General features: G+C 32.9%; 3 protein-coding genes across 5 annotated transcripts; 1 reads left to right on the top strand and 2 right to left on the bottom strand.

Moving 5' to 3' along the window:
- Positions 1–7,459: 7,459 nt before the first annotated feature.
- Positions 7,460–10,612, top strand: LOC114164251 (girdin (DUF630 and DUF632)). The gene is made up of 4 exons (XM_028048847.2): positions 7,460–8,530; positions 8,663–8,844; positions 8,960–9,183; positions 9,687–10,612. The coding sequence occupies exons 1-4, from the start codon at positions 7,690–7,692 to the stop codon at positions 10,426–10,428; spliced, it is 1,989 nt and encodes a 662-aa protein (XP_027904648.1). The 5' UTR covers positions 7,460–7,689; the 3' UTR covers positions 10,429–10,612.
- Positions 10,613–12,409: 1,797 nt separating this feature from the next.
- LOC114163191 (uncharacterized) lies at positions 12,410–17,422 on the bottom strand. Of its 3 annotated transcripts, none has more exons than XM_085666197.1 (4): positions 17,150–17,422; positions 15,120–17,033; positions 13,974–14,049; positions 12,410–12,668 (listed from the first exon to the last, which is right to left on the bottom strand). In XM_085666197.1, the coding sequence occupies exon 2, from the start codon at positions 16,859–16,861 to the stop codon at positions 15,299–15,301; it is 1,563 nt and encodes a 520-aa protein (XP_085522323.1). In that variant the 5' UTR covers positions 16,862–17,033; positions 17,150–17,422; the 3' UTR covers positions 12,410–12,668; positions 13,974–14,049; positions 15,120–15,298. The 3 variants fall into 3 exon arrangements, with proteins under 3 accessions (XP_085522323.1, XP_027903147.1, XP_027903149.1); XM_028047348.2 differs by adding an exon at positions 14,419–14,467 and having other exon boundaries at positions 12,631–12,668; positions 15,120–17,422; XM_028047346.2 differs by having other exon boundaries at positions 15,120–17,422.
- Positions 17,423–18,814: 1,392 nt separating this feature from the next.
- Positions 18,815–22,091, bottom strand: VAR1 (FtsH extracellular protease family). The gene is made up of 5 exons (XM_028047015.2): positions 20,538–22,091; positions 19,969–20,215; positions 19,691–19,874; positions 19,262–19,433; positions 18,815–19,165 (listed from the first exon to the last, which is right to left on the bottom strand). Exons 1-5 carry the CDS (start codon positions 21,840–21,842, stop codon positions 18,944–18,946), a joined length of 2,130 nt encoding a protein of 709 aa, XP_027902816.1. The 5' UTR covers positions 21,843–22,091; the 3' UTR covers positions 18,815–18,943.
- Positions 22,092–26,101: the final 4,010 nt, after the last annotated feature.

Below are 26,101 nucleotides of genomic sequence, written 5' to 3'. Positions count from 1 at the left end.
TTTAATTGAGCATGTCTTAAGAACTAATAAGTCACATGTTTAACACCGTGGCCACCAATCCCTAAATAGAAGTTAAATTATATTTTTGAACCTTGCATATACATTATTTAGGAAAAGGAATATAGGAATAAGATTCCTTTTTAATAACATAAGAAAATAAAAGAGGAAATGGGTGATGGGTGATGAGGCATTAGTTATGCACATGGCATGTTGACGGTTCTTGATTGGAAGAGGACAACCCCAATTAATGACCTAAATGCCTAAACCTATAAATCATAAAAGGAAAATGTTACTTTATACCACTTGCATTGGTTGATAACTATCTGGGTCATTAAAAAAGTTAATTTTATATTTATAAAAGAATTTAAATAATAAAGTATGTGTTAAAAAAATGATAAATATAAAAATAATAATACACATGATAAAAAGGTAGCACGTTAAGGCTACTATCAGTGTTTGAAAATAATTGGACCACATGATTTTGCTATTCATAACACAACTGAACTCATGCAACTACTGGCTCCTTCTTCTTCTTAATCATAATAATAATTATTTCTTTTATAGTTTCAATCATTCCTTAATTATTAGGAGTGTTGCTGAAGAAAAAGAAGGTTTGTTTGCAATCATTGGTCCTCAACGTGTTTAATGAATACGAATTTTCCACCGGCAGAGACAGCCCATTTTCGCTCACGACAGTGTGGAATGGGCCTTCCTCTAGCAGGCCCAATTATCTAATCTAAACCCAGTGTGGTCCCTCTTAATCTTATTGTGTTAGTTCCAACTGTACACAAATGGTGTTGTAACTTAAATATATTATGTCAATTATGTTTTGCTTTGAAGAGGAATGGTCAAAAGTCAAATCCCACCCTTCAAAACTATTTACATTATTCTTTTAATTCCATTTTTATGGTTAAATTAGTAACTGAATCCCCACGTTTTAATGAAGGTTTGAAGTGGGTCTCTATAATTTATTTTTGAGTTAATTATGTTTTTATCTTTTTAACTTTCAGTAAAAATTGGAATTAGTTTTTCTTCCAAACTTTGACTCAATTTATTCCTTCAACTTTAAAATTGTGTGGATTTAGTCATTTTAACTAAATTTTGTTAAGTTTATTTGACATTTCAAACGTGTTTCATGATAGTTTCTTAGCTAATATTGAAGCAAAAATATGTTAAACGGTAAAACATCTCAAATGCTATGATGAAATGCGTCTAAAACGATAAATAAACTTAACAAATTTTGCTTGAAATGACTAAATTCACACAATTCTGAAATCGAATGACTAAATTAGGCCAAAGTTTTGAGGAGTAACTAATTCAAATTTTCACTTAACCCTTTATATTTTAATTAAAGCCTTATACGTTTATAATTTTGTGATTAAATTTGTTAAATTAAAAAAATATGTTTTTATTTATCGTAATAATACCATATAAGAAGATACACCGTTAATGATTCAACAGTATACAATGTATTTATAAGTTTTGATGATTATTGAGACAGTGTTGGTAGGAAACTATGCAAAATAATTCTGGGCATTTATGAATAACTAGCCGAATAAAGATGATATGGTGGATTGCTTTTGAATTGAAAATTTTGCCTACGATTAATAATGTCTTTGGCTGGAAATATATTGCATTAGGTGAAAGCGGAAAAGTTAGTTAACATTTAGGAATTAATGGGTAGTTGAAAGTCAAAAATTGGCAAGTAAAAAATTGTTGAATTAACTTATTGACTGTATAAGTGTTTGATATAATTATTTGATGAAAAATTTACAAATATAAATAGTACAAAATCAATTTACAAATATTATGATTTTATTTTGTTGATAAGGTATATTTATAGCATTTATTTTCAATTATACTTTTACAAATCAACCATTTGAGTTATAGATTTTTCAGTATTATATTATCTATCATTCTTAATGTGTGGAAATTTAATGTAAAAAGTAATAAAATAAATATTGTAAAGTATAATAGTTAAAAAATAATGTATTGTAAAATTATCAATAACTGATAATTAAGCAAAAAAGTAAAAATATTAGAGATTAATGAATTTTTTATTTGGGTTACGAAAAAAAGTAAAAGGAATGGTGTTTTTAATTTCCCTTTTATGATATTCTCTTGTCTATAGTTTGAAGCGTTCCAAAGAAATACATAGAGAAGAAAAAGGAAAATAAAGGAAGCATATCCTATGGAATAAAAGACGAATAATTAAAAATGAAAATAAACTGCATCATTAGAGCTTAAAAGAGATAGAAAAAGCCGTTAAATATAAGAAAAAGAATATATGTGGGATCCTTCGACATAATAGTCTTGTAAGCATGAGGAGAATGGTTTTACTAAAGAAAAGTATGAAGAGAATTGAAAGTAAGGTTATGATTATGACAACATGGCATAAAGTTATGGTTGTCTGTAAAAACGATTCATCCCCAACAGGACCATATCAGATGAAAACATAAATCTCTAACGACTTTATCTACTGACAACGACCCACCAAAAAAGCAACATGTCTCTCTAAACAAATTACAATTTCCCACTTATCATAATATGTTACGTATTTAGTAGCACACTTTTCCCATGTTTCTGTCGGATTTCGTGTTTCTCATTCTCTTTGTAATTTAATCTATGGCCTAACCTAGTTTTAACCTAGTTTAATATGGATTTGGTCGAATAAAAAAAGTTAGTTTTTTTCCTATATAGACCAAATTAAATTCGATTCCTTTTATCATCATGAATTAAACAGATTTGAATTAAATCTATAGGTCACTTTAACTTTAAGTGAAGATTGAAAGATGAAAAATGAAATTAGTTTCTTTCAAAACCTAATTCAGTTTAGTATCACAATTTAAAAAATCAGTGAATTAAGTCTCTTTAACATAATTTTGTTAAGTTTATTTGACGTTTGAAACATGTTCTATGATAGTATTTACATTTCTTATACTATTCAACACATTTTCACTTCAATATTAGCGGAGATAAATGTTTGAAATGTCAAACAAACTTGACAAAATTTGGTTAAAAAGACTAAATTTACACATTTTTAAATGTGAGAGACTGAATTTGTCTAAAATTTCGTAGAATAACCAATTATAATTTTCATTACAAGTTAAAAAGACTAAAAACATATTTAAACCAAATATAAAATATATATTAACCCTTGATCTATTAATAATTAATTTTTATTTTTTACTATAATTATTTACTATTTCTAATTATATAATTTAATAATTATATATTTTAAAAAATTATATTATTATTCAATAATATTTGAATAATTTTAATTTTTAAATTTTTTTGTCAATATTAGATAAATAAATAAACTTTAATTATATTACTCTAACAAAATAAATTAAGTCAATAAACTTTGATCGTATTATAATAATTATATTATAATACAATCAAAGTTTAACTCACCACTTCAATCACTATTAGATCATCACATCACATCATTTGAAAGAATCAAAATAAATGATCTAATGGTGATCGAAAAAATGAGTTAAAAAAGATGGATTAAACTATCTTTATCCTAATAACATAGTGTGGGTATGCGTGCGTATTCTCTATGTATTTATTTATTTATTGGAAAAGGTATTCCCTATCTATTTATTTATTTATCGGAAAAGGTTAAGACTTTACGTAGAATTAGGATGCAGAGCACAGAAGAAAAGATGAGGAAGCACACATGGTTACCACAATGAAAGGCGAGTTGGAATTCCACCCAACACTTTCTTTTGGTGTAAAGACAAATTTAATTTCCCATCAATGGCAAAGGCGTGCATTGGGAACTTTTTTATAAGTATAATATTTTTGTTTCCATTTCCATTATCTTCTCACCTTAATCATATTCATCATTTTGCCTCTTTACCAACCCTTGGACTTCCCAATGGCCTCATAATACTTCACTTTGAACTTAACCAACTGAAATCATAACGTTTGGATTCTTTCACTCATCCTCCTCATGATCGATAAAAAAGCTAGCAACTCATTGCCTTCACCTTTGGAGAACAATGATTGGTATTAATGGCGAAGTTGAAAATTGCTGAAAATTAACGGAGTGCTATTCTACTACCACGGTTTCCTAGTGTCCATGATTGGACATCAAATGGCATTATAATTTTATAATCACAATAAGATTAGATTTTTGGATTAAATATGTTTTTAATCTTTTAATTTTTAGTGAATTTTAGAATTAATCTATTCTGAAATTTTAAACTAATTTAGTCATTTATCTTTCGAAATATGTAAATTTAGAATTTAGTCATTTCAATCAAATTTTGTTAAGTGATAGGTTTCTTTGATGTTTCATACGCATTTTAGAATTGTATTTAAATTATTTATAGTATTTGACACATTTTTGTTTTAATGTTAAGTTAAATACTATTATGAAATGTGCTTGAAATATCAAATAAACTTAACAAAATTTTATTAAAGTGACTAAATCTATGTATTTTGAGAGATGAATGACTAAATTGGTGCAAATTTTCAAAATAGACTAATTTTAAAATTCACTGAAAGGAAAAAAAATATATTTAACCCTACATTTTTATATATTTTTTAATGAATTAGGAAACTTAAAAGGTTAGCTTATAAGTCATACTAGTTCAATGGTTTTTTCTTTTCCTCGCGCCACCAATATTCTGTTTCAAACTATGTCAAATATGAAAAAAAGTTTCTATCGGATTTTTTAACCGACTTAGAAAACTAACTTCTTTCATATGTGAGTTCAGTACTGCCTATTATTACATAATTTCCTTATTAATTTTAAGATAAAAAGCTTTAAATATATTCCAAATGTCAGTATCGGATAGTATCTAAGTTTTTTTTTTAAATATACTTTCTTATTAGGGTTATACATTCGTTGACTATAATGACTTTTTCTAACAAAAATTTACCTAAGATATTAATATTGATATATAATATTAATGAGATATACGAGATTGACGTTCCGATCTAAAATCTTAAGATAGTGAATTGATGGATAAGTTTTATTATAAGGTGTTCAACCTTTTTATATTTATTTAATGTGAAACACATGAATTTTTAACCATCTTTTATTTAAAGGTGATACATTCCTTTTTGAGTTAAAGTATTACCAATCACGAGTATTTCAATGATTATATTTTGATACCATTGTTTTATCACAACAACGAAACACACTTCTCCAAAATCCTTCATAGAAAACATTTTAATAGAGAGAATAGTCACATCTAAGATTTTTCACTCATATTGTACTTGTTTGGGTCGATGACCAAGATAATCAATCTAACAAAATAATATTTTGAAAATGAATTCATCGAGAAGATTGATTAACAATAAGACACAAGTTCAATTTACATAAATAATTGAGACACTTAATCTAAAATCTTAAAGTAATGAATTTGTGGATTTTGTTCTTTATAAATTCTTCAATATTTTAATTTCTAACTAACCTAAAACATAGATTCAAATTTAAATTATCAACTGATTATGAGCATAGGGGTAAATGGTATCTATCTTTGTCATTCTCCAAATTTGAATATTATTTAAGATTGTATATGTAAAGGTATATATTAGGATACTTTGAAAATAAGACATATAATGATATGCTTATTTGTGTAAATTGATTTAAGGGAGATAGATGATAGATTTGATTGAATTAGAGTGTGAAGTTTGTGTTATTATTTTCAAGAGATTTAAAATGAAAATAAGTAAATTTAAAAGTAAAATTTTTGAAATTAAGTGAATAATTTGATTGATGCATAATTAAAAATTAAGTTTAATCGAAAGAAAAATAAAATTACTAAATTACTTTTTTGATGTTGAAAATAATTTAAAATTTTATTTAGATGAGTTAATTTTATTTCATAAAAATATTTAAAATAAAGTGAACACTTCATAAGATTTTTTCCGTATTTGAAAGATTTGTTTCGGAGAAGTTTGTATAGGATTTTAAAAAAATAATCTAAATCCGTATTTTTATTAGTTTTTGTTTTTCTAGTACAGGACAAACGGTAAAATAACATGGCGCTTTTCTTTTGGAATCAATTGGATTCCAATTTAATGTGAACAAATTGTTAAGAATAAAAACACATTATATTGTCTAAAAAACCATTTATAATATTATTATTAAAAAGTATATTTTGTAGTAATTAATCTTCGTCGACTAAAAAGAAACAAAAAAAAAAATAAAGAAAATAGTAATAACTACTAATAAGTATCCAAAAAAAGGTAAACATAATAAAATACTGATAATTTTGAACGTCATTGATTAAGTTCGATTCTAAGTGAATATACTCAAATCAAACATTATCAAATTTGAAAAATTTAATTAAGATGAAATCTTACTAGGGTAAAAATCTAAATTAATTTATAATAAAATCAACCATTATCAAATTTGATGAATTCAATTAAGATGAAATCTTAATCCGAATCAATCAACACTCCTTTAATTTATAACCAATTCTTAACATAAAAACTCAATTATAGAAATGCATTCCAGTTAACATCTTAAAAATTTATTACCGTAAAAACTCTATACTATGAATGCATCCCCATTAAACTCTTAAAAGGAAAAGGCTGTAGTGGCAACTTTTTAAAAGTACGATAACTATTAAAAAAATATTCCTATTCAGACATCACCTTCTTACAATTACAGTAATATTTTTGGGAATATATGGTCCAAGAAAAGTACTAGTAATTCAACTTATTTAATAATTCGTACTATTCACCAACATGGTAATTTTATTTTTTAAATGTGTTTGAATTTGATTAACAAAAGACACAGAGATGAGTTGTGAAAAAGAATAAAAGAAAAAGAAGAAAAACAACATGTACGACAAGTTTCAACTTACCGTGTTTTACTTAAAAAGACTTGTTGTCTTTTTTTCCTTTTTCTAGCAAATATTCCACAAATTTTGAATACATCTAACGGCGATAACTGTAGTTCGCGTCACCTTCTTCTAGTTATTGTTTCTTTTCTTTGCTTAATGGAGCAATTTAATATTTAAATATATTAAAAGTTATTAGTTTATTCATGGAATATATAAAAAAAAAAAATCTAGAATCATGTTTTACTATTAAGTTTTATGAAGCGCAATTTTAAAGATTATTTTATCATCAAATTACAAATAAAAAATATATAATTTTCCAGTTTTATAAAATTATCATCACTGAAATATAATTTTAAATATCAAAGTGGCATTAAATAGCGAAATATTTTATCATTATGTTATAATATTAGTAGTACTAAATTATTTATATCCTTTCACACATTTTATCTATTTTAACGGTTCTAGGACAAAATTACATTATTGTTGAATTACAGTGGAGTAATAATAAACAGTGAAATGAGAAGAGAAAGTGAAAAAAAGAAAAAAAAAAAAAAACTCAAAAAATCAGAACAAAGAGACGTTACATTCCCTACCCGCCACTTTATTATAACAGTTGCACTAAGCGGTCCACTCTTACCATAATAAACCCAATTGCATAACACAGTAATCAAATTCACCAATTAACACAAAACGTGTACCAATCTTTTTCCAATCACTATAACCAAAATCGTTTCACAGTTCCAAGCGTCACAGAAATTAAGAAGAACCTGCAAAATATCACTCTCTTTTCCAACAACAGCGTTCTTTCGAAAAGGTAAAAGAATTCTACTATATTTTCTCTCGCTTCGGGTGGGTTCGCCGCCGGTGACTGCTCGGAGCAATGGGCTGCAACACCTCAAGGCTTGACCGGCTACCGGCAGTGGCGCTGTGCCGTGACCGTTGCAAGTTCTTGGATGAAGCGCTTCGCCAAAGCTACGCCCTCGCCGACGCACACGTGGCGCACATGGAGGCACTCAGAACACTTGGACCCGCTCTCCTCTGTTTCTTCGACGGTTTCGACGATTTCGACGAAACGAATGTCCCGAATAAGGAAACAAAGGTTTCTGTCGAGAAATCTCAACCACCGCCTCGTTCCCCTTCTTCCCTTAGTTCAGACTCAGATGATACGCATGGTCACGTCCTTTTGCATTCTGAATCGGAAACCGAAGAAACGGAGAAAGAAGAGTTCCAATCGTTCACGCACGCTCGTTATGATTACGCTCCATTTTCCCCTCCTCGTTCCGGCGGCTATTTCGGCTCGAAGCCGCCGTCGCCGCCGCCGCCTAGCGGCTCGGCCTGGGACTTTCTTAACTTTTTTGAGCCGTACGAGAAGTACCACGTACCGTACATTCCCAGAGGCGGTGACGCGGACGCGGCGGAGAAGGAAAAAGTGAAGGTTGTGAAGCGTGACGTGAATAAATTGAAGGCAGAAAATGGAGAAGCGAGGAAGAATAAAAAGAACGGTGATTTGAAGGAAAAGAAGGTGGTTTTGGAGAAAGAGGAAGCGGTTTCGGTTTCAGTTTCAGAGCAGTGTGCGAAAGTGAAATCAGGGAAAGGTTTTTCCGAGGCGGTGAAAGAGATTCAGATTCTGTTTGAGAGAGCGTCGGAGTCAGGGAATCCGATTTTGGAATTGTTGGACGTTGGGAAACTTCGTTATCATCGAAAATTTGATCTCAATCCGGGTAAGCGTGAAGGTGCATGCGTTTTTTTGTTTTTTTGTACGTTTGTTGTTGTTTTTTTTTGTTCTTAATTTTGTTGTTTCTGTTGTTGATTAAACTTAAACTAACGAATAAGTGAGAGGTTTTTGGGATCAGTTTCTTGCAAGATGATGCATGTGTTTACTCCTTCAAGTCCTCTTGGAGCTAAATGCATGGAATCCCAATTGCTTGTACGGAGAATGGGTTCTGAGAGTGACGGAGTTTGTAGTTACGGAAATCTCTCTTCTACTCTGAAGAAACTATGTATGTGGGAGAGGAAGCTGTATCATGAAGTCAAGGTATAAACTTTTTTTTTTTCCTTTTCACGGTTCTTGTAAAAATGGCGATAAATTTATAAGAAGCGTTCAATTCATTTATTTTCTTATCCAATAATCATTGTGTTTAATTTCTCAGGCCGAGGAGAAATTGCGCATGCTTCATCAGAAGAAGTGTAAGCAGTTGAGACGTATGAAACAAAAAGATGCCGATGCACAGAAAATCGATTCTGTTCAAACTTTCATTGGGATTTTAGCTACAAAAATGAAAATTTCTATCCAAGTAGTTGACAAAATATCAATTACAATTAGCAAGTTGAGGGAAGAGGAGTTGTGGCCGCAGATCAACCGGTTTATTCTCACGTAAGTCGTAACAAAAGTTTCTTGTAACAAATCTGTGTTGAATTGTTTTAACCTCTTTAGGTGGCACTTGGCAGATACGTCATATAACTTAGTTTTTGAGAAGTTAAGAGCTAAGGATTTGTATTTTTCACTCTTGATGGCCGTTATCTTGTTTTTTAGCCTGTAGGTAACAGTTTTTTATAATCTTATACTATGCCAACAACCATTGCAGGCATTATTAGCCTGAGCGACAAAACAATGACATCCTAGTAACTTTTGCATTAGAAACATACCTTGTTCATTCTGTATCAAATTAAGAAAATATAAGCGTGTCAGCACATGTACTTTTCTGGAACCTCTTCAGTGACTTCTTTATTTTTAAGGTTATATATATATTTTATAATGTGTTCTGAAAGTTGTATTGAACATTAACGCATCTATATTGTAGTCCTTGTAGTCATCTAAAAGATTGTTATTCCTTTTCATTCTTCATCCTAGCTGATGACTGTTCATGTATGGAAAAGGTTTCTAGGAATGTGGAGAGATATGCAAGAATGTTACAAGTGTCAATATCAGCAAATTGTTGAAGCCAACACTTTAGATGCCTCTTCCTTAAGCAGAAAGCATAGTAATGATCATATTGATGCAACAATGAAGCTCAAATCTGAGATACAGAAATGGAACTTGAGTTTCTTAGATTGGATTAAAGCACAGAAGTCTCATGTGAAAGCGTTGAATGATTGGCTCGTAAGATGTCTATTATATGAACCTGAAGAAGTACCCGATGACTCAACTCCCTTTTCACCCAGTAAGATTGGGGCACCACCTGTGTTTGTCGTCTGCAACAAATGGTCGAGGGCAGTGGATAATCTCTCAGAGAAGAATGTAATCGAATCCGTAAATGGGTTTATGCTCAGATTGAATGAGCTTTTGGAAAAGCATATTTTGGAGCTTCAACAAAAACTAACATTGGACAAAGAATTAGAGAAAAAGGTGAAGATGTTGGACAGGGAGGAGCAAAAGATGCACAAAGTGGTGCGTGCTAGAGAGAAACAAATGGTTAGAGAAGATTTTGATGCACTGTTACGAGGGGATGCTGTGCATCATGCTGATATTGTTGATACTACTAACTTACAATCAGGTTTGAAGCAGATCTTTTGTGCCATGGAGAGGTTCACTGACACCACTGCTCGCTTGTATGAAGAGCTTTGCCAACAAATTAAGCAAGAGGACCATGTTTTGGGAGAATCCAACAAAAATAACTAGCTTAGGACTTTTGATTCGATGAATTTTGTAGGATTGATGATGTTATCTCAATTTTCGAACATAATATTTTTGTGCAGTGTCTCATAACTTTTTCTTTGTAGGAAAACGTTTGTTTACTTCATCTGGTAATTGTTAATAATGAAATTCCTATGGCAAAACCAGTTTTAGAAGGTAAAAACCTAAATTGCTCTAGTTCAGGGTCTCTTCTAATTTACGGTCTCCGTGCTTCTGAGACAGAACCTTTATATTTTTCTCAGAAATTATTCATCACTTTTAGATGTAAATAGGGGTATGAAATGTAGTTTCTAGAATGAATTTATCACGACGAAAAAATTGTTTGATACCAAAAATTAATCATTTAACAACTTATTTTAGAGTAAAATATAAAAAAAAAAAAGTGAACTTTATTTGTAAAAAAATAAGTTATTAGATAAGTGTAAAAACTTCATGAATTGTCAAAGTAACATTTTCTTTAGACAGACCATGCATGGAGAGAAAATTTCGGAAGTTTTATCGGAGAGAACTTTATTTATAAAAAAATAAGTTATAAGATAGGTGTAAAAACATTGAATTGTCAAAATATCATTTTCCTTAACACCATGCATGGAGAGAAAATTTAGAAAGTTTTCTTGGAAAGCTATGAAAGTTCAAACTTTAGTTTCTGAATTGCGATGTGAGAATGTTGAAACTTTAAACACTTGGAAACCGTTCTTTGTTTTTTCCACTGCCTGATCGAGTAGTCGCTTTGGTGGTTTTGATTTTTTCCGGAACGTGAACGATGGCCCCCCTTATTTGTCGTCCAGTTTCTGCGGCTGCTGATTTTTTCTTGGGTCCCAACCCTCTATCAACTTGTTTCAACTTCACTATGGAACCCATAACTCTTACTCTAAGTGGAACTGTGTACTTCCTTCTTCAAACTCTCTCTGTACTCTTCATTTTGCTTCATATGGCTACCTTAACTAGTACTCACATCTCTTTAACATGCAATTGATACGAAAAAAGTCTTTGAAGCTGACCATACTTCATTGATAAAGAAAAAAAAGAAGTAAAGGAAAAACAAAAATGTTTATTGTTTGATTTAAATAATTTCGATTTTTTTAATTTTTGTCCTATTTTTCTCAAACAAACCACCTCTCTTTTATCCTATATATTTCTTTTCTCTTCCACAATCTATTTTTTCTCCCATTTACCTTCTTTATCGATCACACCTTACTCGTTATGTTCAACTTTTGTCTCTATTGTAATTGATCCTCCATGTTATGTTGAAATTCAACAACAACCAAATTGAATCTTTTAAAAACTAAATCAAAAGTAACAAAATAAAACTCAATTGATTTTGTAACTCGGGTGGAGGAAGTCAAATTCAATACCTATCTATTCTCTCACACTGGTATTTCACATGTTAAGTGGATGAGTAACATTGAAGCTTGCATTCACACACATTCAAGGTGGAAGGGTTGTATTACAAGGGGTAAATATTGAGTTTTATGCGCATTGCGTTTTGGAGAAAATGTCAAAAAATATATTATGTTCTTACTTTAGGGAAGTTCACGTGGCTTGTTAGATTTGACAGGTGCGGGTTACGCTGCATTTAGGGCCTCTAGTTTTGCATTGATGCTTGGTAACCAAAGACAAATACGTATCTCCATTTCAAGAATCTTCTTTAAGCTGTTTCGTTTTTCTATAGCTTCCATTGATACATATCACTTATTTTCACTTTTTACTTTTCAAGCATTTGTTTACCCCAATAGAATTGATTCCCCTGATCCTTGTGTGATTCCCCATGTTATACACGCTGGAATGCAGGAGTTGCTTTCTACCAAAACCGATGTCTCAGGTACGGTAAAACAACTCCCCACTTTATTCATCTCCAACGTCAAAACCAGGAAAAATCTATGTTTAACATTAAACACGTCGAAATGGAGATGCTCTAAAACCTTCATGTTGGACCTGTATTTGGAATTACGACACTATTAGAGTCTCTATGTAATAATATATATTATTTTTGCTAATAAAACAAAACAAAATAAAATATACAATAAAATCACTAAAAAATATCTTTTCCCCGTCGAAATCAATATCCACTAATACATCACAGACACACCTGTGGTTAAGGTCATTCTTTTGTATGTTAGTTCCTTCTCTACCTCTCTGCACAAGATTTTGTAAATGCTTCTTGCAAGAAGCTGGCGGGGTTGTCCTCGTCTCGCATCCAAGTAATGGGGATATATCTCCTCTCTCTGCACAAGTAACGATTTCAGTGCCGTTTTCTCTGAAGGGGCTATAAGACAACCCCTCTTTAATAACTCATTTTTGTCCTTTCGGTATCATTGATTTAAAATATCTCTTTATTTTTGTTCTTGCTAAATTTAAAATGAGACAAGTTAGAAACATTCGACGTGTCTCTCTTGTAGAGATTTATTTATAGAAATAGAAGTAGTTATTCTCCATTATATTATTACCTAGGAGTAGTAGGCAGCGACACTGTTATCAGGATTTCTTGTTCTAAGTGAGTTTCAAACCCAATATCTAAACCTAAATATTATCAACTTTTTATACTCGTCTAAAGGTCGAGAGCTGAAAATGTTCCTGCTAAATCTAAAATGAGACTTAGACTAGAAATATTCAATGTGTTTCTCCTGTAGTGATACTATAGAGGTTTATTTATAGAGATAAGGGTAGTTATTCTCCACTCTATTACTTAGGAACAGAAGGGAGGTGACACTTTTTATTAGGATTTCTCGTTCTAATTGGGTTTCAAGCCCAATATCTAAACTCAAATATTATCAACTTTTTGTATTCGTCAAAAGACCAAGAGCTGCTATGATGGACAAACAAATTTTCTTCACGATTCTAACTCGTACACCTTATTTTTGTACTTCTTCAACGTTAACCCAAATGTTCATGAAGAAATATATACGACAGTAAGAAAACCATCCCAATAATAGTTTACAGAGAAAGAGTGAAAAAAAGAACAATGGAATAAAATCAAAGCTAGGAGAAACGAAAGTGAATTTAAAAATAATATATTTGTCGCGATTTTTTATATTCCTAACTCAAATAACACACCAATATTAGTCTTAAAGAATAAGACACTCGTAAAAAAACTCTGAACCATGGCTCCACAGTATTTTGGAAACACCAATATTTTAGTTACCACACTTTTATAGCTACAAAAGAAAAACTACCGCATATTTATAAAAAGAATAATTCAACCTATTTTATTTAATTGGTATCTTAGACGTTTATTATCTCGAGATCATCAATATATGTCATCACTTTTATCTTGGTACACGTCCTCTTCTTCACATAAGACAATCTAATTCAGTTTACTCGAGAAATAGTGAAGAATAGGTATTGATGTATTGATAATCTAGAGATATTTATGGTGAAAGATACCCATTAATCAGTATCAATGCTTCTCACATCACATCATATTCGATAACTCTACTCATCTATCTAATATTAACAGCACAAATTTATGGTTAATGTACCACAGCCAACATGCAATTGATGGATTCGTGTATAAACGAAAGATAAATTACCTCTTCATCAAATAGAAGTCTACATTTGTGAGCAAACTATTTCCCATTGGTTTGGTGGGTATCCTAGAACATAAGCCTGCACCAAAATTCAGAATTTATTCATTCTTCATTTAATTTCTAAGAGATAAAATAGCACAAAATATTAAAAATAAAATCCATATTGATCCAAAATCAAAAGAAATTCAGATACAGCTTTAATGTTTTGAAGTTTTCATACTCCATTTTTACCTATTTTCTATGCATTAGTTCTGTCTAAAATAATGAGCCAAAAGTGGCAAGTTAAAATCACCTAGATAGAACCCATCAAGCGCCCTTTGTACCAATTGAGATATCTCAATATAAGCATCTTGCGGAGAAACCCCATTATTAAATACTTTGTCAAATGCAAACGGATACAAATTTCCCATATGGCTCAAAACTCAGTAACTCAAGAGGCATAACTTACCAGATCTTGCAGAGTGATTTTAACCACTAATCCATGTGCAGAAAACTGCCTGTATTGAGTCAATACACAGAATTTACTTAAGAACAAGGAATTGTGTTATTGAGTTTCGAACGACAGGAGGCTTTTTGCAAATGAACTGTAGTATTACAGAATTCCTTGCATTTCGGCCCAAATCTTTCCACACAATCATAGATGACAACAATGTTCAAGAATTTTGTTATACAACCACTTTCTATCCTGCATGTTACCAACTTTTGAGCCTAAGAAGACAATAATTTCCTTAATTTTTCTCTTATCAAAGGTTTTGTCTCATCAAATCCTCGATAATACTTCCCCTATCTTTGTACAATATAGTATATTTACTGTAAAGTTTACAAGAAAAAAGAGCTTGACATTTCATTTTATTTAATTTCTTTCAAGTAGAATTCAGTATACTATCAAGTAAATGCACTTCCATATGAACAAGAAAATCAATTAACTAGCACTACAGTTTACAAAAGAAAAGACTGGATAAAATCTATTTCAAGTAAGAAACAAAATTCAAAATCCAGAGGACAATGAAAAATCCGTGTTTGGGATTTTGAGAAGTTTTATGTCGGTTGTCAAAGGCCTAACTAAAGTCTCCTCCTCATTTACTTGAGCTTGAGACTGGCTGAGACCATGAAAAATGAAAAATCAACTCAAAGTTAACTAGAGTATACCTAACTCCGGGTTCAAAAATAACCAGCTGAAACTTGGAAGAGAATGACCATGCAATGTAAATACAATCTCCAGGAAAAAAAGAGACATTCTGCCTCTGATGATAGCATTACTTTGATCCACACTGGAGACACGTGCACCCAGCACTCAACGTATATGGTGGAAGTGGTCGAAGGCCCGTCTAACCACTGGTTTGCAATATCACTTCAATAACAGCAACAGGAACATCTTCATGTGTGCTTTTGTTATAAGATTTCTTCAATGATGAAGTACTGCAGAGCAGGTTCTGACCAATAACCTCCGTAACACGGGCAGCTTCACGGGCCATTCCAGCCTTCAAAAGACAGGATCTTAAAGTATTTACAGTGATTTCATCCGGGGCACAACCAACAGCCAACATCTTATCAAAGATACTAATTGCTTCAAGCATTCTCCCTTTCATACAATGCCCAATAATAAGAATGGTATATGTTAACTTATCCGGCTTGCATCTATTCATTTCCATTTCTGCTACAACTTTATTAGCCTCTTCAACATTGCCGGATTTACAATATCCATCAACAACAGGATTATAGATAAATGGCTGTGCAACAATGTCCTTCCCATTCAACAGTGCCAAAATATCCCGAGCTTCGTGTAGTCTGTTATTATTGCAAAGGCCACTAACAAGAACAGAGTATGTATATAAACTCGCACAAATATTTTTGTCGTTCATTTTATGCCACATGTCCATTGCTTGGTGCACCTTCCCAACTCGAAAATACCCATTGATTAAAGAAGTGAAAGTAGCAACATCAGGTGGACAACCATTAACAGGCATCTTCTCATACATGGCTTGTGCAGAGGCCATGTCACCCAACTTCCCAAATCCATCAATAATAGCGTTGAAGGTATACGTATTAGGCAAAGTTCCAGATCTAATCATTTCATCAAAAAGCAAAGTCCCCTCCCCAATCATACCCAACTTGCAATAACCCCATATTATCGTCGTGTAACTAACAACATCAGGGTCAAACTCCCCATTCAAACAAACTTCCTTTAGCAAACTTCTAGCTCTATCCACCTCACTAATCCGACACAAACCATGAATAAGAGTATTATACGTAATTAAATCTGGCAAACAACCAAAACTCCTTATATCCTCAAGAAGCTTAAAAGCCTCGCTAATTTCCCCGGCCCTGCACAACCCTCGCATTAAAATATTGACTGTGTAGGTCACGGGTTTATACCGCAACCTGACAAGCTCCCTAAACAGAAAAACAGCATCAAGTGCCTTACTCTGCCTAATCAAAACATTGAACAAGTCGTTATACACAGCAGCATTGACTCCAACATTACAATTACATTGAACATCCGCAAGCAGTTCCTTCGAAATATCTATCCTACCAACAGCGGCATACGAAGAAACCAAAAACCCTAACAACCAATTATCAGGAATCTGCCCGTCACACCTCATCCAATCATACACCAATTTCGCGGCACTGTGAAGATTCGATCGACAAAGTGACCTCAAGAGCAGATTATACGTCAAATAAGGGTGACTCATGTGCAACTTGTGTCTACTGAATTCAACGAACTTGAAACCCAAATTGGGAATGTTCAACTTATTCACGACCTCATAAACGAGCGAAGGGGTTAGGTGCTTACTGAAATAGCCCAGGAAAGGGTCCACCGAGGAAGAGCGAACGAAAATGGTGCACGCGATCTTGACGAACCAGGCTTCGGCCATTCTGATTGAACCCATGGGTTCCAAGTCGATAACATCGGTTCTAATTCGCCGAACGTGGACGCGATTCGGGCTTTTTCTTCGTTGGGCCAGCCTGGGCCTTGGATCTCTCTATCCACGACGCCACACTTCTTAGTTCGCAATTAGAAAATGCGAGTGACGGAGATTTTAAAAAGTGGCCCAAAAAATGCTGCGGAGATGAAGACACAGTTCGATTATAAACGTGATTTATTGTTTGTAAGTGCTTCTGGAAGAACGAGGTGGGAAATGAAGATTGTGTTGTGTCTTTGATTCTGCTATGGCTACCTGCTTGAACCTGTGTAGTGGATTTTAGTGGTTCTCTGGCGCATGCGTGACCTAGGTAGGAGCCACTTTTTTGCGGGTGGCTCCATTGAGTTCTGATATTTGTGAAGAATGGGAATCGCGGTGGCGGAGAAGATAACGATTTTTTGTTGACGAAGAAGATAAAGACTGCGTTTGGTGAAGGCAAAAGGGTTCCCACGGTTTTTTCCGCTTACTCTGTCAGCTTAGGGTTTTAGCATCTTTCGCCTCACCTGAGATGCCACCATTGCGCGTGTGAATTTTAGTTCTTTTTATCATGAGAAATTAAATCGGAGGGGGAAAAAATGTGAAGCTTAAAATAAAAGTAATATATGAAGAAAATATTGAATGAAAAAGAATAAAAATATTGAATTGCATAAAAAAAATAAATGAGGAAAACAATTATTTTACTTTATTGTGTTTTTAATATTTTTTTGGCTATAAAAATGTATTTAATTGTTTAAAAATAAAATAAAAAATGAAATAAATATTCCCCCATATTTCACACTAAATTGGGGGACATTTGATTCAAATTGAAATTTTGTCACAAACTAAAGAAGATAAATATTTTTAGCAATTTCTATCTCTGCTAAATTGAAAACTTGGTTGCAACATTCAGTAAAATTGTTCAACTATTTAAGTTGTTTGTCACTATTCTTTATGTTTATTTTCTCAATTCAAATCATTGTGAAAAAAACCCTAAAACGTTACTTTTTTAATTGGGAGGGGACTGGTTTTTGGTTCATACTGTACTATTGTTCTTTGTTTTGTTCAAGGAGATTTTCATATGATTTTTTTCTTATTATTATCTTATTAGCTTTTGTAAATACAGAACTTATTATGTTTGTAATTTAAATATACTTTTTATTTGTACATAGTTTCCAAACATTATATCGGGGTCTAACAATGAACATAATCAACAACAATTTAGTTGAAAACTTAATATTATAATTGATTAGTTGAACTTGATTTGAGCGAAGGAAGTGATCTTAATTTAAAGTTGATATCGTTAAATAAGTTAAAATTGAAACATGCATAATTCAAACTTTTTGATGCCTGAATCAGCCCAATATATATTAAATTCATCAAACTTTTTTTTTTTAATTCCCCTTTTTACAAACTCAACTATATATAGTTTGGATTGTGGGACTAAATATTTACATTGAAGAAAAGCATAAAAACCCAATCATCCGCAAGCCAATAATGAGAATGACAAGTGCACATTTTTTTCTTCAGAGTGTTGGGTGCACTCTAAGAGAGTTGAATCGTGTGAAAGACCTCCTGTCTGGGACTTGTTCTCACAGTATTCGTCAGATTTTATTGACAACGAAAGAGAAAAATGGCAAAGGGAGTAAAGAGGTACTAACTTGTAACCACACGAGTTCTTTCTGTGTAAGTTTCAAATGTTACATTGAACACGTCTTCGTATACGTGTTTAGTTCTTTGCAAGAGTGGAGGACCCAACAAACGAGGGAATGAAGGAAGCAAAAAAAAATCGTGGTGACTTGTCATTTTATGCGAAGGATTGTAAACTACAGAAGAGAAAGAGCAAGGAGGGAGATAACCGAACATGAGTCCATATCATTCTGTTATCCTAGCAGAAAATCCATTGTATGCTTTGAAGTTTGAAATGGACTTCATCAGAAGGTGTAAAACAGGAACTGAACCGTATTTCTTTTTCTTCTTGAATTTGATAAAATATTTAATTCATTCTTACAGTGTACATGTCTGAGCGTATCTTAAAAGTACAAACATTGATCCTATGACTTACGTGTATGATTATGCAACATATAGTTCGGCCTTTCCATCAATGAATAGACTCATGAACTCTTCACCATCAACAGTTTCTTTTTCTATGAGGAGTTGAGCAAGCTTGTGAAGGATGTCAATGTGAGTTGTGATGATATTTGTTGCCCTAGAATATGCTCTCTCTACCAGTTCCCTTACTTCCGCATCCACTACATCAGCAGTTGCCATGGAGTAATCCTTTTGCGTTGACATCTGCATTAAAATCATTTGAAAAGGTGAGGCATATGTTGTTGTTCAAGAATCAAGAACACGGTAACGGTGTCTGAGGCATCAAACTATTTCTTCTACCTGTTGACCCAAGAATGGATTTCCTCCAGGTCCACCGATAGCAACTTGTCCAATCTTTTTGCTGAACCCAAATCTCTCAACCATCTGCCTTGCCACTCGAGAAACTTGCATGAAGTCGTTTGATGCTCCAGTGGTGACATTTTCCCGGCCAAAAATAACCTCTTCAGCGACCCTGTTTGGCCAGAGATATCAAATTTGTCAGACAATACTCAAAGCTGAAAACTCTGAATCTCAAATCCACAAGAGTCCATTAAAAATATACAAAAGGAGCGAATAAAAAGACCAGTTTATATGCAGATCACTAAGTGGCCATTAAGCCAATTCACGACAAGTGGGGTAGCTGTGATGGAATAGCGACTAGCAAACATCAAAATCCGAAATCAAAGAAAGTAACAGTGCATGTTTCCATGAACTGAAAGGTTCACTGACCTTCCACCCAGAGCAACAGCCATCTGATTTTCCAAGTAGCTTCTGCTGTACAATCCAGACTCGAGCCTCTCTTCACTAGGAGCAAAGAATGTGAGACCACCAGCTTGGCCACGAGGAATAATTGATATCTTGGCTACGGGGTCATATTCAGGCATTAAAGCACCAACCAACGCATGGCCAGCCTCTGAAAATAAACATGGAAAAAACAAGGTTGAACACCAGAAAACGAACCAACACCTCCCAAACTATATAGTATTTAACATACAAAAAATACACACCATGATATGCTACTAATTTCTTCTTCTCATCTGAGACCACGGCGTTTTTCTTTTCGGGTCCGGCTATGATCCTTTCAAGCGCATCAGATATCTCATCTTTACTGATTTCCTTGAGGTCACGCCTGGCTGCAAGAATAGCAGCTTCATTCATCAGATTCTGCAGATCAGCCCCAGTGAAACCCGGGGTTCTCCTTGCAATTTTTTCAAAGTCAACATCCTTTGCAAGCGCCTTTCCTCTTGAATGCACCTAACAGAGAACGAGAGTTGATCAATCCAGAAGTTCAGATACAGAAATGTACATAACAAATTCATCTACACTCATTGCACACAAAGGTTGGACCTAACAAAAACTCCCAAATCCACCAATCTAATTAAAAGTAGAGAAAATTTATATACTGAGGTGCTCTTGGTTTTTCTCCTCCAATCAATTTCAAAAATTTACATTAGTAATGTTTATATGGAAATGTTGGCATCACACTCTCTAATACTATAATTAGCAAAAACAGCAAGGAACTGATCCAATTGAATAACAATATTCGAGAAAGGGTTCATGGCTGAGACTGACTCACCTGAAGGATCTTAACTCTGCCAGCAACATCAGGTCTATCTACAGTAACTTGCCTATCGAACCGGCCAGGCCTTAACAATGCAGAATCAAGAACATCAGGTCTGTTAGTTGCAGCCAAAACAATAACTCCAGAGTTACCAGAAAACCCATCCATCTCCGTCAGAAGCTGGTTAATGGTCTGTTCCCTCTCATCGTTGCCACCTCCAAGCCCCGCCCCTCTCTGCCTCCCCACGGCGTCAATCTCATCAATGAAAACAATGCACGGTGCCTTATTCTTCGCCTTCTCAAACAAATCCCTCACCCTCGACGCACCAACCCCCACAAACAGCTCCACGAATTCCGAAGCCGCGCACGAGAAAAACGGCACACCCGCTTCCCCAGCCACAGCCCTAGCCAGAAGCGTCTTCCCGGTTCCCGGTGGTCCCACCAGAAGACACCCCTTCGGAATCTTCGCACCCAGCGCAGTGTACTTATCAGGGTTCTTCAAAAAATCAACAACCTCTTGCAGCTCAAGCTTCGCTTGGTCCGCGCCCGCCACGTCAGCGAAGGTAACCCCGGTTTCGGGGACTTCTTGGAACTTGGACTTATTCCGCCCGAAGTCCATCGGCCCGCCAAGCCCACCGGGGCCCCCGGGCCCGCCTTGGGCTCTGCGGAAGAGGAAGAACAACCCGGCGAATGCTAGAAAGGGGAAGAGCAAGTTGCCTATGATGTTGAACAAGCCGTTAGGCGATTCAGCTTCGGCGACGGAAATGTCGACGCCGTTCATGGCGAGGATGTCGATGAGGTCGGGGTCATTGGGGACGATAACGGAGGCTCGACGGCCGTCAACGGCGGTTAGTTGGAGAGCGGAACCGTCTTTGCTGAACCTGACCCGCTCGACTTTACCCTTCTTAACGGCGTTCAAGAACTCGCTGTAGCGCCAATTGGTGCCTTCGGGGAGGTCCGAAGAGGCTTGGGGTTTGGGTGCTGTGAGAAGGTTCGAAGAGAAAGGTGAGGAGGTTGCGGTGGAGGGGTTTAATTGGCTCTGTTGCGCTTCGATCACGGGTGGAGGGGTGACGTTATCGGCGGCTACGGCGTGTGGGGTGGCGGAGAGAGTGGCGGAGGAGAATATAAGAGCCGCTAGAGCAGCTTGTGAAGATGCGGAATTGAGTTTTTCCGAATTGGGTTTGTGAGCGCTAAAAATGGTTCTCTTGAAAATAAACGGTAACGGAGTGGATGGTTTTGTTGTTTTGGGGGTTGGTGGTGACACCACGACCTTCCTTCCGAGGAAGTTGGAAGAGAGCAACGCGGTGGTGGCGAAGGCCATCGTAACTGTGAATTATTCGGTGCTCTTATTCTATCTTCTAAGTTGCTCTAGATTTTGGATTCAGAAAGTGTGTGTATGCCACGAAGAGAGGAAAAACACTTCAGCACAGTGCACACTTGAATTAAAGAGATCGTTGCGCATATATGTTGAAAGAATGAAGTGGGAAATGGAGATTTTCGGTGAATGTTAGAACTTGGATTTGGCTTCGGCCACCTGCTTCCTTCTATGCCATAGATTTTGGTGGTGTTTCTATCTCCGATACGTGGCTTAAACTATATCCATTTATTTATCGACAGCTCTGTCATAATAAACCCAAAAAAGAAAACAAAACAAAAAAAAATCAAGCGTGGCCTGGTTTTACTGGACTTTACATTGCTCACTCAAGTTTATCTTAACGGACTTTTCTTACTACACCTCCATACTTTCTTTCCGTAGCTTCATAAGCGTGGTCTTGTTTTACTGAACTTTGTATTGGTCATTCAAGTTCATATCAGCAAACGTTTCTTTCTGCACCTCCATCCTTTCTTCTACCTCGGAAGAAACGCCCCATCTTAGCTCATGTTGTGACTGGGCCTAATCTATTACAATAGAGATTAGAGAGTTTCTATTTATACCCACCCCTCTTACTTATGCACTCTTAATCCTTGAAGTATTGTCAGATTTATGTAAGAAAAATCAAACTCTGAATAATATTCTATAAATTCAATGTGACTTACTAAATCTACACCTTTACACACAAAAAAATCTAAAATATTCTTAATTTATTAGTTTATGATTATATAGCTGATATCAAACTTTACTCAAAATATATACTAATATTTATCATTCTATAAGTCGAGGACCTATAAATTTAAATAACAATTGATACTTTACTGTATTTTTATGATGATTAAAGACACTGTCCTCATAATTTAGTCACTTTACTGTTTCTTACTATTTTCAGTTTATTTTCATTAATATCAATCTTTTGCAAAAACTGAAAATGCTTTGTTTAATTAGTCACAATTTGCACGATAATTTATAAAACATGTGATTAAGACGAGTAATTATAAATAGATGCTCCAAGCCCATTATTACAAATAATGCTTCTTCCTTTACCAAACACACAAAAAATATAATTCTAGGTGGAAGTATTAGAATTACAACTTATAGATCATAGCACCCGTAGACATTTTTTATTATAAAAGTAGTCCCATCATAGATTACAGTATTCACTAAACCTAAGAATAAGATAAAGTGAGTAAACTTAAGACTTTATAAATAGAAATTTGACACTCTAACAAAAAAAATTTAATAAATTTCGACAAATTACTTATTTAGATAAAGAAAAATATAATTTTATTACTTTGTTTTAATTAAAAATTAATAAATTTATTTATTTTAATTTTATTTTACGGTAATTTTGTCAAATTTATTAAAAAACAATTGCCAAAACATAATTTTCTTTATAAATAAATCAGATTAATTCATATTTTTGGTAAAATTAGTTAAAATCACTAAAATATAAAAGCATTGAAAAAAAAAAGACAAAAATAGTTGGTAAAACATAAAAGTACAAGAAAAGAAAAAGCGTTAACTCAATAAATCTAATATAACTTTTTTGTTCCATGTGAATAATTTAACTTTAAATTCGTACGTGAATTTGGAAAAAATTGTTGTGGGTGATATAATTATCTTGTGACAGAGATTAAGTAAACGGAGTCACAAGGATGAGATATCTAATGAGTTGGATCACAATTGAATCATGACATTTGAACTATTATGTTCTTAGGTCACATGAGTTACACCCTGAGTAGTGATTATAACTTTTGGCTCAGTGATAAGTTCTCTATCCAAAAAAAATAAACCTAACAAACTTCATAAATTTGGAACTCTAATAATTCCATAACTCTTCCTATAAATAGAGGAATAGGTAAGGGTAAAAGGTTACTTCTCTTAACAAACTAATATTGCTTTAATTTTTCTTGGATATAACATGATCGTCACAATATCTTTGACAAATACATTTTCTTCGACACCAATCAAAAACTTCACACCAAAATTGAAATCAATAATCTTGAGTCAAATATTGAGAACCTGATATCCAGAATCGAAAATCGAACGTTAAAAAGAAATATTTTAAAGATTATTGGATAGAACTCTTTTTTATGTTATAAACTAGAAAAAAATAATGAATATGTTATTCTTAATATTTTGTATGATCGAATAAAGTTTCATTCATATAAGAGTTAATTAAATAGTTTGATTCGCTTTTAGTGAAACTACAATGGAGTTTCGCTTGACAGTAAGAAAGTATTCAAAATGAGGCAAAGACACGGAAACAAAAAGTGATGGCACAACAAAGTTTGTCAACAAAAATTAAAGAAAGCTCGAAAGCAACTTTGGTAAAAGATGCCACTTCTAACATTCATGCAACTACAAGACCCTACTTCCTGCAATTTCTTTCAAACAATCAAAGACCTAAGTTCTTTTGCTTGGTTGCTTCCTAGACCCTTCATTCAATGTCCACAACAAAAAAATAGCCACAAATTTAATGTCCATAGATGAAGTGCCATTAAAGGGGATTATTCAAAACTACGAATGATCAAACTTTACGAGCTCTCAAGACAATTGGTAACAGTTAAGGTTGCATGTGGGGACATACTGTCGCAGAACAGGTGGTTTAAGAAATAAGTAGATTTTACATTTAATGTAATCTTACAAGACTGATAAATAATAAACTTTATTAATATAAGTTTTGAATTATTAATTTAATTCAATTTTATAAAATTGATTTATAATACGAAATTTCTCTAAGTTATATATATATATATATATATATATATATATATATATATATATATATATATATATATATATATATATATATATATATATATATATATATATATATATATATATATATATATATATATATATATATATAAAACTTAGAAAGTGAGTGTTGTTAGTGACTATATAATGAATTCTAAGTTATTGATATTTCTTGTCTTAAGTCAAAGATAATTCAAACTTATATTTGACTATTCTTGTTTTTTTATTACTCTTGTAATAAGAGCGTTATAAAATTTGAGTTAAATTATTATTTTGGAGAGTGTGGGTGTACTCAGGACATGAATGTATTGTCTATGTGTTTTTTTGTGTTTATTTCATCTCTTTATTAATAAAATGATTCTCAATGATTTTCCTCACAATATATATATATATATATATATATATATATATATATATATATATATATATATATATAACATTTTATACATGCTTTTGAAAATAAAATAAAAAAAATATCCTGGATAATCAAGTTTAGCATAACATGCCGATAATATATTATTATACAAAGAAAAAGTGAATAATCAAATTGGCATTACAAAATCTAAAAGCGTCAAGACTAGTTTAGTATAGATTTCTATGGAGTTCTTTTAGTTTACAAACATTATCCTTGATTATTTACCTTTTAAATCATGTTATTTTAAATTTGTTTAAAGTTTCACATAAAAAGTAAAAGTTAAAATAAGACAATTTTATTTTATATATATATATATATATATATATATATATATGTTTTGTAAATTTTATTTTAAAAATTGATTTTGTAGGATTAGGTTAAACTTAAAATAATATCAGTTTTGTAGTTGAAACTATAAATTTTTAGAATTTATATTAAACTAAAATGATAAATTAAATGTTTGCGACGTGTTTTGAAATGTGGCTTCAACTTTGAAACACTAAAGCGAGATTTTAAAGATGAATTGGGATATTCACTTTGAAATAAAATAAGTATATGTGCGCATCCAGCTTAAGAATTTTGTTTGTTCACATAACATCCTTAGAATACGATGAGTGAGTGGTTGTGACTAGATTCACAGATTTGTGTCTTTGTGTTAGAAAGAGAGCAGTCACTCCAGTCCAAGTAGTGGGTTGGTTGGTAAAGGGAATAGAAACACCATGCACAACAACCAATAATATCATCCCCACATACACAATTCAAAAAACATCATCGTTTTCGTTTACTTCTTTTGGTATAAACACCACAAAGAAAAATTACACAAAATGTACTAAACAAAAAATAAAGTAGGTAATAATTTTTTGTATCTCACCTTTTTCTTTCGGGTCATAAATTAGTGTCGCTCCAAAGTATTATGATGGTTACTGATTCAATATAATATTTAACATGATTAAAAAAAATATATGCTGAAAATTATTTTAGTGAAAGTATACCCATAAATAAGAAAAAAAAAATGTAACGTTGATTTACC

The sequence above is a fragment of the Vigna unguiculata genome, chromosome 9 (genome assembly GCF_037176805.1).
Source record: "Vigna unguiculata cultivar grain cowpea cultivar isolate G323 ecotype 2 chromosome 9, ASM3717680v1, whole genome shotgun sequence".
NCBI lineage: Eukaryota > Viridiplantae > Streptophyta > Magnoliopsida > Fabales > Fabaceae > Vigna > Vigna unguiculata.
The sequence above is the reverse complement of the archived record's forward strand: the minus strand, read 5'-3'. Positions and strand labels throughout refer to the sequence as shown.